The sequence below is a fragment of the Maylandia zebra genome, linkage group LG16 (genome assembly GCF_041146795.1).
Source record: "Maylandia zebra isolate NMK-2024a linkage group LG16, Mzebra_GT3a, whole genome shotgun sequence".
Lineage (NCBI taxonomy): Eukaryota > Metazoa > Chordata > Actinopteri > Cichliformes > Cichlidae > Maylandia > Maylandia zebra.
In genome coordinates this window covers 27,570,975-27,584,114 of record NC_135182.1, presented here as the reverse complement: position 1 = coordinate 27,584,114, position 13,140 = coordinate 27,570,975, and the positions used below count along the sequence as shown (strand labels likewise).

Genomic DNA, 13,140 nt, shown 5'->3' with positions numbered 1-13,140 from the left:
GTAGAACAAATTTCTAATGTTTTAGGTATGCACATGTCTGTTCTGTAATAGGTAATAGAGAAATAATTATGTGACAAAGAGATCCAAGTCCAGTTAGTTTTGCTTAGTCTTTATTTTTGTCTTACCTTTGCTAAATAAAAATGATCTTTTAAACATGTAATACATGTAACAGAATCAAACAGAGGAACAGAATGTTTAAGGGCAACGTTTTAGAACTTCTGTGTTGAAGACTAGTTTCACAGAAGCAAAACTGTTCAGCTTCAAAGGTTTTCACTTTTATTGCGAAGCCACGAATGCAATGACTGTGAACTATGGTGTGATCAGACCCCAGCCTCATGCTCCATTGGCTTAAACATTAAGTAATGAAAGTAAATAAAAAGTTCCTAAAAGTTAGAAATCAAAATTGAAAAGGCAAATAAAGAAAAGTTCAGAAAATGAAAAGGTACAGTTTAAAGTTTATTACACAATATCTGCGTGTAATCAGGTGTGTTTATCCAAATGCTTAACATACACATTTCAACTTTTGAATTCCTTTTTAATACAAAGACCATTCAACCAAATTGTTTAATCAGTAAATGAAAAAAGCCCACTTCTCCACTCACTAGTGGCTCATGCAACATTCCTCTATTCTTTCATTTTTTCCTTGATCCAGGGAATGAAGAAATTAATTTTAGTGTAGACATGAGGATATTTTGGATTATTACAATCATCTGCCAAAGTAAAAGCTGTTAAACCTTGAGACATCTTGTTGCAAATAAGTGGTCCACCAGAATCGCCCTATAAAAAAAAAAGAGCAGAGAGACTTGATTAAGTCGTCTTTGAAAACATTGCATTTTTCTTGTTATGAATAAAAAACAAAAACTAGTTTTTCTGAATATTAAGGTTGCCTTTAACATTTGATTACCTGGCAAACTCCTCCATCCTTCTTGGTAAACTTGGTGCATATCATTTGATTAGAATTAAAATATGCTTGCCAAATACTTTTGCACTCATTGCTGAATTGCATCTTCTCTGTGGCTTCCTTTAGAACATTTGAGGTGGGCCTATTTTTTCCAGTCCGACCCCAGCCAGCCACATAACATTTAATATTGGCAGGTATTTTCCCATTCTTCTTAGGTAGTCCGGTGGTCTTCACATACTTATTCAGTGTGGCATTCTTTTCTAACTGTGAAAGACATCAACGTGTTATTGAAAGGGGAGTTTCTTCTATATATAAAGGTCAGCAATTAACACACACTCACACCTGCTACCTAGCACAAGTGTGAAATTGCATAACAAAGCTTTAACTGTGAATAGGTACACTGCACAAAAATGCTTTAAAATGAAATTTGATGGCCTATTAGCTTTACCTTAAGCAACATGATGTCATAATCGTATTTCCCGTTGAATTTTGGATGACGGTAGTACTTGGCCACTTTGATGCGTTGTTGACTTTTCTCTTTCTTGCTAATGTCATGTGCTCCAAGCACCACTGTGCAAGGACCGCTGTTGTCATATCTGAAAAAAGCTAACATTTTTATGTCCTGAAATCTCATACAGTTACACTGATTATACATAAAAATAAAGGTTTATAAAGTACAGCCATGAAACACTCATAACAGCAAATTTTCTTCAGCCAGGTTACAATATGCTTAAATACTGAACAGGTGACAAATTCAAGGAAAAACCTGAGTTCTTGACTGTTATGCTGTGGTGGATATTTGATCAGTGTAGTTTGCATCCATTTGTCTTACAAAGCTCACGACTCTACAAATTTGGGCTGAGAAATCATCTTTACAGTATTATGAAATAGTTAGACCGACATCTGTGTGTGTGTGGTTTTTATTTTCTGGGGTTAAAATGCCTGTGTCATAGGACACAATGTGTTGCTGAATAGATAGGTGAGTCTGAAAGTGATGTGCCGCTGGATCTTAGTGGAGACCTACAACATGTGTGTTAAACTGTGTTTATAACATAACTCAGTAGTGATATATTTTGAATAGATAAAATACCAATTTTTAGGACTTTTTTTCTTTAGTTCTTGATTTACAAAGAAACCCAAAACAAAAGAAATGCCCCTGCACTCACTTGCAGTGTGCTGCCGTTAGAACAAAGTCCTCCCGGATTAGTATCCCACCACATGAATGTTGGGCTTGATACTGGATTGATGCCATGTAAGGTCTGGAATGCGGTTTTGCCTCCCTGCCACCAACTATACCGCTCTCAGCAGCCCCTCACAAGAGAAAAGAAGGTAAAATCAATACACTGATTATATCAAAGTCATGCCCATTTCTTGTTTATGACCTTAAAAAGGAAAAGTGAGATGCTTTAATTATATCTCTTCCAAAAATCTTACCTGTGAGGGAGACTTGTAGAAAGATGAATATGATGCAGCAGATCATGATGGCACTGAAGCAAAAGCTGAAAAGTTTGGCTTTCAAAGCCCCCCTAACCCTTTTTGCTGTCTGCCTTCCAACTGCCACAACGGAAACGCTGTGGGCAGGTGTCAAAAACGTTGTTGCACGGGCAGGAGTTGCTATCACACCCTGCTCACTGCTTTACATGTGAAACACAACTGTGAAAAAACATATTAAAAAAAGATCGTCTGTAGCCATCTTCTCAAGCAAGATAGCATCAAACGTTGTTAAATTGTCAATGCTTTATTGTTTTTCTATACTGTATGTGTGTTTGCACCTTCATGTGGTTTTATGCAATTCAGATTAATTCAATTCAAAATCCTACGTTTTGTGGTTGTCCTCTCTAAAAATCACACACCTCTATGAGAGGATAATTCCAATTTTTGCTCTGATGAAAGTTCCTTTTTTTTCTGTCGATCACATTTATTTTAAAGGAAGATGGTGAAGGTTGGTGGTAAATCGTGAAATGGAAAGCGTGTATTATCGTCATAGTAACCACGGTGTGTACAAAGATATTCACACCTCTCACTATGAACCCTATACACACATTACTTCCTTTTTTCTTTCTTTCTTTTTCTTTTGTTTCATCACATGTGCACATACAGTGCACATGTTTTTTCTGAACTTATTATTTAATAATAACTTATTATTTAAAGCCCAGTTTGGTGGGTGTCTTTACAGCATTCTCTATAAGGACATGAACTTGTTGACTAAATGCTGTAAACGTAGTTGAACAGTACATTCATTGCCTTACACAACAAAAGGTTAGAAGTTTACGTTCTCATTTTGCCTTTGAATCTGTGCAGCTGAACAAATTTCGATGTTTGATTTACTCTCTATGTTCTCTCAGATGTGTTTAATCTCTCATCATAATTGAAGGTGTCACTGACAAATTTCACAGAAACATAAATTTAATAATCACAGCAGATGATCCCCTCTGGCAGCCCGTCCTCATTTCATTAACTCGTAAAAGCTTCAAAACACTCTTGCTCTAGTACAAAACACCTATGTTTTATTTTAAATACACGAGTTCAAAATGATCTAACAAAGCCAATAACTCACATTTAATTAGACATTATGCCAAATATTACTTGTTGTAACATCAGGGAATTAGTGGGAAATCTAGCACGGCTCGATCTACACTTGTTTTTTTTACTGCACATGCTGTAAAATACAGAAACTTTGTTTACACTTTCAAGCTGCTTCCTGAAGAACAGGATATAATACTACAGCGGTTAAGGGGTTTTACATGATCCCAATATATAGAAAGCAGTCAGATGGGCTAACCAACCTAGCAAAAGCCACATGATCGCAGCAAGCAGAGGCTACCACAGAGTGAAATGTGATTATAGTTGCTGTGTGATCACCACAATAACAAAGATGATAGGCAATGAAAACGCTGACACTGATAACATTTCATTCAAACTAATATTTGCAAAGAGTAAATTGGATAAACCGAAAACTAAGAGCACTACTTAAAACATTAGTTTTATTTTTTAAACTAAATAGCTGTATGTATAAATACAGATTTGTCTGTATGGGTAAAAAGCCATGCACCAGTTAGCCACAAAGGTTTTCCTGAAAAAAACAAACAAAACAGAAACAGAACTGTTTATCTTTTTAACAGCACATGGTCCTACAAGTGTAAATGTCACTGACTGTAGATCCAGGTTTGCTTTTTAACACACCTTCTGACTCATAATCAAAAGGGCGGAGTTAGAGTGAAACCAGTGGGCACTCTCACCTCATAGTTTAAGGATGAGGTAAGTGTTGATTTGTGAGCAACACTCACTTGTCTAAACAGTGTCTCAGTTTTCTTGAAAACTGAAACAGATCTGATCCTGAGTACAAAACATATCCACAGGAAACCTCTACAATACAGTACAGAGAACAGCAGAGTATTCAGCCAAGCACACAGTGTACTTGTCCACATTGGCCAGAAAAGAGGCCTAACCAACCAGCATAAGAGAGTGTGGTTGGACCATGCAGTGACTGAGAGACAGATGTTGCAGATTTAAAAATATGCTCTTTAACTAGTTTACTACTTTCATTAGACCACCACAAAGTGTAAGGTTTATGTTTCTATAAACTGGTTAATCCACAGTGTTTGGGAGCTCTTTAATCAAATTGATGCTTTCAATTCTAAAATATATTTACTGCAGTTTTTCATTAATTTCCTAATATAACTCAATGAATGTATTGGTAACGAACACCCCAGCAGTAGCTCTTTGCTCCACCAGAGGAGGCCACTCCACAGTTTGTGGCCCATTGGTATACGTTTAAAAATTGGTGACTTTGGCAACATCTAGTGGTAGTATAAACTAAAACATAGTAAAAAGCACACATTTGTTAGGATCCTTGTGTTGTTTTCACTTTCGCGTTCCATACATGAAACTGTCAGACCTGATTAAACACCTTTGATTTGTGCCTGAAGTGCTACTCTTTTTCCCAGAACTGCATAAACCCAAATACCCTGCCTGTTCAAATGAATGTGTATCTGCTAGTCTTCTTAGAACACATTTGTTTCGTTCTTGGTATGTACGCGTATCACAGTGTTATAATTATTTTGCTAAATGGAAGTATCTTTTAAATATATGAATTAAGTTGAGATTAAGTTGAGATTAAGGGGATCTTTTTCAGACGTTCTATGCAGATGACTGGTTTCACAGGGGAAAACTGACCTCAAATGTTTGCATATGATTGAGAAGCCATGAATGCAATGAACAAAGTCCTCTCGGATTAACATCCCACCACATGAATGGTGTTCTTGATACTGGAGTGATGCCATGTAAGGTCTGGAATGGGGCTTTGCTTCTCTGCCACCAATTATACTGCTCTCAGCAGCCCCTTACATAAGAAAAGAATGTAGAATCAATATACTGATTATATCAAAATCATGCCCATTTCTTGCTCATGACCTTATAATTATATAAAGTAAAGGAATATGCTTTATTCACTTGTCTTTCAAAAATGACCTTATCTTACCTGTGAGGGAGACTTGTAGAAAGATGCATGTGATGCAGTAGATCATGATGGCACTGAAGCAAAAGCTGAAAAGTTTGGCTTGCAAAGCCCCTTAACTGTTTTTGCCGTCAGGCTTCCAAGTGCCACAACGGAAACTTTGGTGTCAGGGTGTTAAAAACTTTGTTGCACATGCAGGACCTGATACAACAAAAAGTACAGCTTACTCAAAATGCAAGATGGGAAAATATAGTTTGTTTTTCTTCCAAATTAACATGAAATAATGCACTGCTTAAAATTACAGCATCATTTGATCATCTGTTTCCTTTCCTGTAAAATACCTGAATTTATGCAATACTTAAAATTAGTCCTTAGGTTATGTAAAAGAAAACCTTATGCTGTGTTTAAAATTAGTTACACACCAGTTGAATTTTGAATATTCTTTTAAAACATTTTTTAAATTTCTAGTATAGTTTCTTTGTTTCCTGTCAAAAAAACTGACTTGTTACAACCTTTATTCTAGTCTACCCACCTTTAAATACATGTAGGTAAATATAATCACATTGAAATTCCAGTTAATCACAGGGGAATTACTAAAATACTAGTTTCACTTACTAAACTACATCGCTCTGTGTTCATTCAGATTTGTCTGTACAAGTAAAGAAATTAAGTCATACACCAATTATACAGGTGGTAAAGCCATACATTTTTTCTCAGATAAACAGAAACTGAATAATTTGACTTGTCAAAAGCACATGTCCCAACAAGCCTGAATGTCCTCATTATTATTGATATTTGTGTCATGATTAGTGAAGGAAACGGCTTCCAGGGCCTAATCCGTGGATCGGCTTCCTCCGAGGCGTGGGCGTCTATCAGCAGAGATTGTACCTTCACCTATCAGCAGAGATTGTCCCTTAATCTGTAACACAGTCAAATATATTCTCAAGTAACATTCAAGCATGCCATTCAGCGTGTTAGTACGAGCTCGGGAGCAGCTTGGGAGAACAAGAAAACAGAGACTGCTTCAGGTTGTCTTCCCAAATCGACTCAACTTTATTCTCAAGTACAACAGTTTATATAGAGGGAAAAATTCATGAGTCAGCAGATTCTCAGTTTAAACCAGTACAGACCAAGATCACCTTGGGTGAAGAAGCACCCTTTGTATAGTTTATCAGTTCAGCTACAATTATGATTATCTCAGCGACATATTTTCAAGGCATGAAATAAAGAGTTCTTTCATTAGTGAAATCTGAAACAAACCATTTGGCGTTCAACAGGCGTCTCCTAAGAGATTTAGAAACTAATGTAGCTGAGGGAGTGATCTCTGTGGTATTTCAACCTTGTACCAGCCTGTGATTCTCACACATCAATTCTTGGGTCAAAGAGAAAAATAACTAAAACAAAGGGGCCTTATTGAATGACAGAGTTTTCCTGTATAATGTCACTATAAAACAATATCCAGTAAATGCTCCCATGGTACTAAAATACCTAACAATTAGTTTCTAAGGTTTTACATTCTCTTCCTCGTTCACACACCTGAAAACTTCTTGGCAGGACTGCGCTGTAGAGCCAGTGTTGCATTCTTAACACATCTTTTGGCTCCTGAGTTATAATCAAAGAGATGGAGTCAGAGTGAAAACAGCGGGCACTCTCATTATCGTGGTTTAAAGATGAGGTTACTGTCACACTGTTTTGCACCTAACAGTGAGCAACACTCAGCGACCACTTGTGGCCACAGCCTCTTTGGTACATTCTTGAAAACTAAAGTATATGTTTGCCTTTCAAAGGTAAAAACTCCAGGTTTTATGGTTTATTTTTGAAATAATCTTACAAGATGTTGATATGGAGAGTAAAAAAGGCTCTTTCAGTCAGCTGTTCTGTTAAACAAGTGGATAAGTTCAGTCTTTATATGAGTTATTTCTCTGGGAGAGATGCCAGTTAACAAATACATAGTGTAAATAACACTAGAAATGTTGTCTTGTTAGTTGTTGGGATTCTGCTTACTAACAAGGAACAGAATTTCAGCCATTTAGTGCACTAGTAATCCAATCACTCAACAATCCCGATGAATGACTGATGACTGATGAAGGGTCCCTCAGTCTTCAAAGTATTGTTCCATGTACAACATTCTCAAATTTTCAGAAATATTACAATTAAATCCACACATAAGTTGTTTAAAAGCATCATTTATTTGCCTGGAATTATGTCATTCATCATTATATTTCACTTCTTAAAGTCAGTAATAACCAGTGTTGGGACTAACGCGTTATTAAGTAATGCGTTACAGTAACTACGTTATTATTGTGGTAACGAGCACGGTAACTAGTTATTATGCCAAAATCAGGAACACGTTACTGGGATTTAGATAGGCTCGTTATTTGTTACTTCGTGTGGAGGCTATCGCGGAGCTTCCACAGATTCAGTAATATTAGCAAGTGGTGGAGGCCAGCAGGTGGATGAGGGAAAGGGGAGGCAGGAGGAGGAGAGACCCGAAGCGGCCGCCTGTCCGAGTGTCAGGTGAACTGAACTTCAGGTAAGAAGTTGTGACCTGCAGTCTATCTGGGTCAGATATAAACCAAGTTTAGGTGGAGTTTATTTTCGTTGTGCTGACTTTTTACAGTCAGTTACATTAAGCTGCGTACTAGCTAGCATGCTGGGTGGGTGCTATGATGTTACTGATGTTAAACTTTATTTTGTTCATAAGGTTAGTTATTAGAGTTGCCAACCATCCCGAATTGTTCCATATTCAGAGAGCGTTTCGTAATATTTTCGTTTGGTATTGAGGTGAAAAGGAACACAGTTTACCCCGTACTTCAGCTAGCATGAAAAACACACAAAGCTGGAGTTATTCTGTGTCTTTACGCTGCACAGCTGCCTCTTCTTCTCTCATTCTCTCCCCCTCCCTCTCCCGTTTCTACTTCAATCATGAAACTGATCAATGATCAGCTGATCGGCTTTTCTCTCTTGTCTGTTTATCGCCCACTTCGTGCCAGAAAGAAGAAACCAGTGGATGTCGCGCTAAACAACAGCAGCACGTTTAAGCTTGATCAGCTGTTGTTAGAATTTATTTAATATTAATTTCTAGTATCAGCTGATGTTTGCAGGAGCCACAGCTGTAAAAGCTGCTGGTCATGATATCGGTTTTGGATATGTGGTGAGAGGGAAACATGAAGATGAAACCAGGAGATGTCCTTACTGAATCATCAGAGCTGAACAGGTGATGGAGAAACAGGTTTACCTTTTAGGTGACATGAATGAGTTGAAGGGAAGTTATGAACTGTTTCTGAGAGACAAATAACACCAGGATTCTTTTTTAGGTAGCTGACAGCTGGTAACTGTGCAGGTGTGGATCTAGCAAAGTGTTGCCAGGGGTCCAGGTAGGGCATTAACAGGGAAAGGGGGGCACAAAGAAATACTTTTCTTTCTTATTCTCATTTAAAATGTCTAGCTTTTAAAAAATAATTATCTGAATCTTACAACAAACGATTGATAGATCAAAACAGTGTACATCAATGTCACAACAGCGTTTGTTTTCATTCAAAGGCTTTATGATTTTTCCAATAATGGCGGGCCGGTCAGTCAAAACGCCCGGGCCGATTTTTTGTCCCAGTCCAGCCATGTATGCAGCTCATCTGCAGTCTGGTGTTACCTACATCTTCCTATTCAGAAGGCAGAATTTCCGAGTTCATAGTACAATCGAAAGCACCACGACTGCAGTTTTCGTGTTGGATGTAAAAAGCGCACATGACGCTGTGACGTAGGCTAGAATCATGGCGGCGGTCAACGACGGTCCAGGCGTGGGATTTCTCTCGTGGAAATATACACATTATTTTTTTCCTTTCTATTGGTAGGTGGCACAGTGCACTTGTGGCAAGTAAGCAAGGTAGAAGACTGGCACTCTTGCTGGGTATCCAGTTACGGAAGCAACACATTAACAAGAGAATTCTGAGTAAAAGCAAAGTTACTTTCCCTAGTAACTAGTTACTTTGAAAGTAACAAGTAACTTGAAATAACTGAGTTACTTTTGATAGCAGTAACTAGTAATGTAACTAAGTTACTATTTTAAAGTAACTTACCCAACACTGGTAATAGCACTTTGGCTGAGATTTCACACATAAAACACTCGTACAGTACATCCAGCTGAAAGTTCAGTGCAGTGTTTCAACCATTAGCTTTGTCACTGAATATGTAAAAATTAAAGAATGCAAATGAATATAAACGCTATTCACATTTTCTTTTTGCAGTTCCTTTCCTGCAACACTTGCGGATACAAAATCGGCAGCATTTCACTGTCATCCACACAACTGTTATGAGAATGACGGCGAAAAACGACAGCACATCCAAGCTGTGGTACTGGAACCAGTTCAAATCATGAGCGCCCACTCTGAGATGCGAAGCTCCTTTGTGTCTCATGACAAACTCGGTCCAAAACGCAGCTAGGTCCACAGGCTCAGTGGGACGGTCTAGGTGTATCGCTGAAAGCTCCATCATCTTTGCTTTGTACCTGAGGACAGGTAATATTTTGTTAAAGGTTTAATGTTTTCCAGTTACTGATTCACCAAGCACGTCCACGTAGGTTTAAAGTTATTAACTTGCGTTCCTTAACAGGAAAAGTAGTTTTAGTGGTCGAAGGTTATGCTTGATTAATTTCCAGTGTGCCAACTCGATAAAAAATAAAAATTTAGTCATTTTAGTCTTGTTTTTATGATGTGGGTCCAATAAATATGTTAATCACAGTATTTCAACACCATTTTTTTTTTGCATTCTTCAGTGCATTTCAATTCAATAACCAGTTTCCTCACCTTTTGTCATAGATAAGTTTCTTTAGCGCACCCAGTAGCTGTTCAGTTGTCACGTCGTATATACTGAGTTTCAAAGCAGCGCCACGGCCCAACAAGCGATTCACGTTGTCTCCCTGGTCTCCAAAAAGTGGAAACATCAACATGGGCACACCATTACAGATACCTTCATAGATACCATGGGAGCCTCCATGAGTGATGAAGACTTTAGCCTTGGCATGGGCTAGGGAGCACAGACACAAACTCGGTTACAGGTCAAATCAACCATGAATCACATGTAGATAATTTCATCTCAGTGTCATATGTTTTTAGCTTGTAAGGTGTGATATTACAGCAGCACACCATAATTTTCTCACTTAACTATGCATACCTAGGAGATCATTTTGAGGTAACCACTTCATAACTCTGACATTCTTGGGTATATCATCAGGTAGTGCACCAGTGTATCTCCACACAACCTGAAACACAAATAAAACCATCTCTGTTCATTGTGCAGAGTACACAAGTAATAAATGGAGGGTTTTGTATGTTTAGAGCAAGGCAAGGCAGAGGACAAAGTCCTGCACTTTAATCCGATTAGACATTTGGCCTCATTGCACAGTGTGAAAATCTCTGGGTATTGTGTAAATGTTTGTGTGGCTCGTGTGGCTGAATCTTGTGTATTAACCAGCTTTATCCTAAACAGAAGTATAAAAAAGTGAATCGATTCCATTGATGTACAGTGAGCTACTCAGGTTATCATTACCCTTTGAGGTATTTTTCGAAAAGCGTCTAAGAAGTGCTTTGCTTTCTCTTCAGGCATGGTGGACACCACTGAACCCATGCTAAACACAATGAAGCCGTCATCTCCTGAACCATTCACAAAGTCTTCCAAGTCCTGCAGAGAGGGGAGGAAAAAAACAGACAAAAAATCTAAAACAAAGACATTTTTCCAACAGCTTTTATGCATTATTTTAAAATATCTATTTCTGAAACTAACAGATCTCTTGTAGTCCCAGAACCCTTTAGCAAGCATTAATGTGAATGATCACTTCACTAAGCAGTTCATGTTAGTTGTTGTTAGAAAAGTTTCTGACCTCCTCTTCCATATAAAACTAATGACTGCTGATTCTCTGCTTTTCAGTAAGCTCTGAGCATATGTGATTTGGCTTGATTACATCCAGACGTGACATGTGCTTGTTTACACTTGCGTTCATATATTCACATACTCACCGCTGGCAGGGGAGCCCTCTTTGCACAGTTGATCCCTCCAATTAACACCATGTTTGGCATGAGAGGTCTGGGCCATTCAAAGGTAAAGTCATATCTGAGAAGCCAGATAGCCCCGTGGCTGACAAGTTCTTGATAAGTTGAAATCTCTCCTATATACCTGCTGACTAGATCATCAAAGTGAGGATAGAGTATTGTGCAAATGTAGGACTGCACACCATACATTACAAAGTTTTTTACTCTCTCTGGGAAAGTCATCGAGTTTCTATTTCCAGAGAAAAACACTGGAACATAGGAAGGAGGAGAAGGACACTTGTTAGCCTTCATATCCAGCTCACATGGAAGCCCACGAAGGAAATAAACAGCTGGAATGGAAAACATATGAGCCAGGACAGACCCGCAAGGAAGGAAGGGGTCTGTAAGCACAAGATCAAAACCCTGCTCCCTCAGTCGATTCATCAAAGGCTTATTGTCCAGCAAACTCTCACAACCTTTCACCTGGAGTGAAGTAAAGTTGACCAGTCCCCTCAAATTCACTATCAAATCTTCAAATTCTGCGGGTTTGAGGAAGACTTCATTCTGGAAGATGTTGAAAGATCCATCCAGTTCAGCTTTGGTGTAAGGCACTTTGTAAATCTCTGTCCTGAAGCTCTCTGAGCCTTGGATCAACAGGCTGCTTTCTGGCACCAGCACTACGACTTCATGGCCCCTGCGGATGAGTTCCTTCACCAATATCTTCATGCTGAGCCAGTGGCTTCCATCCACAGGCACAACCAGCACCTTCCCCCCTTGAACCGGCCCCATGCTGAAGCAGCATAGCATGGCCAGCAGCCCCAGAGTAGGAAACCACACCCCGTTGCTCATTGCCTCCTCTCTGTACTGCAAGCTGGTTTGGTGTGAGACGTAGTGGAGGCTTTATGTATTTGGGCAAGTGGAGGGGGTGTGTGTGTGCTTAAATTCTGCAGGAAGTTCAGGCTGCATTTGGGCTTGGCCTATTACACAACAGGAAGACAGGCAGAGAAGGGATTCCTATGGGAGGGAAGTGGGGGAAGTCTAGCATGCACAGTTCCATCTCCTGTTAATCATTCTTTTGTGTCCTGTGAAGTCCGCTTACACTCAACACATTTATCATGCTAACCTGTATGGCAGGTGATTTAACAGCAATTATAATCGTATCCACCGCCAAACTCTAGTAAGATCAGAAAGTCACACACTGCATGTAATGCCTGCCAGTTTGAGCGGAGTCATCTTTATTTACTTTGGATGTTCCTTCTCCCCTCCCCCTGAAAAAAAAAACCCCCGGCACATGTGGGCTAAAGGGAGTTCTTTTTTTCTCTCTCCTCCAGACACGCAAACCTTGAGCCATTGTAATGAGACTGATGGCGTGCGAAGCCAAGTGTAATAGGACACCAACACCCTTCTTCTTGGAGGGGTTTGATATTATCAAAGAAACAACATATGTAAGGAATTTTACCTTTGGTTACAACTTGCTTGAGGCTGATTTGAATAACCATAGTGCTAAATATTTGTTAGAGCGGTAAGATTTATAGAGAACAAGAGTACAATATCTGGAATAAAGTCACAGCAACAAATTCCCATGTCCTGGAATGTGCTGTGGCTCGCTGTGTCTGCAGTTTTCACAAGGAAATTATGAATCGATTCAGGGTTACACACATACTTTTATAACTTTCAGTGCAGTGATTTTGTTATTACATAAAAAAGAAGGGGTTAAAGGGAAAGGGAGGAGGTCTTAGTGGGTTGGAGGGGTTCCCTAC

The 13,140-nt window shown here is 38.9% G+C and overlaps 2 protein-coding genes across 3 annotated transcripts; both read right to left on the bottom strand.

The window, feature by feature from the left end:
- Nucleotides 1-443: 443 nt before the first annotated feature.
- Nucleotides 444-3,443, bottom strand: LOC101473742 (granzyme B). 2 transcript variants are annotated; one of them, XM_004563109.6, is made up of 5 exons: nucleotides 2,336-3,443; nucleotides 2,068-2,212; nucleotides 1,350-1,497; nucleotides 905-1,165; nucleotides 444-777 (listed from the first exon to the last, which is right to left on the bottom strand). In XM_004563109.6, exons 1-5 carry the CDS (start codon nucleotides 2,379-2,381, stop codon nucleotides 625-627), a joined length of 753 nt encoding a protein of 250 aa, XP_004563166.1. In that variant the 5' UTR covers nucleotides 2,382-3,443; the 3' UTR covers nucleotides 444-624. The 2 variants fall into 2 exon arrangements, with proteins under 2 accessions (XP_004563166.1, XP_076731309.1); XM_076875194.1 differs by having other exon boundaries at nucleotides 2,068-2,217; nucleotides 2,337-2,376.
- Nucleotides 3,444-7,527: 4,084 nt separating this feature from the next.
- Nucleotides 7,528-12,279, bottom strand: LOC101474244 (UDP-glucuronosyltransferase). Its single transcript, XM_004563111.5, has 5 exons — nucleotides 11,369-12,279; nucleotides 10,902-11,033; nucleotides 10,527-10,614; nucleotides 10,160-10,379; nucleotides 7,528-9,861 (listed from the first exon to the last, which is right to left on the bottom strand). The coding sequence occupies exons 1-5, from the start codon at nucleotides 12,227-12,229 to the stop codon at nucleotides 9,579-9,581; spliced, it is 1,584 nt and encodes a 527-aa protein (XP_004563168.1). The 5' UTR covers nucleotides 12,230-12,279; the 3' UTR covers nucleotides 7,528-9,578.
- Nucleotides 12,280-13,140: the final 861 nt, after the last annotated feature.

Coding starts and splice junctions, on each gene's coding strand:
- LOC101473742 (XM_004563109.6), bottom strand. CDS start 2,381: ATGATCTGCTGCATCATATTCATCTTTCTACAAGTCTCCCTCACAG. Junction 2,213..2,335: donor TCTACAAGTCTCCCTCACAG/GTAAGATTTTTG, acceptor TTCTCTTGTGAG/GGGCTGCTGAGAGCGGTATA. Junction 778..904: donor AGGATGGAGGAGTTTGCCAG/GTAATCAAATGT, acceptor TTTTTTTTATAG/GGCGATTCTGGTGGACCACT.
- LOC101474244 (XM_004563111.5), bottom strand. CDS start 12,229: ATGAGCAACGGGGTGTGGTTTCCTACTCTGGGGCTGCTGGCCATGCTA. Junction 11,034..11,368: donor AGAGGGCTCCCCTGCCAGCG/GTGAGTATGTGA, acceptor CCCTCTCTGCAG/GACTTGGAAGACTTTGTGAA. Junction 10,380..10,526: donor ACCTCAAAATGATCTCCTAG/GTATGCATAGTT, acceptor TGTGCTCCCTAG/CCCATGCCAAGGCTAAAGTC.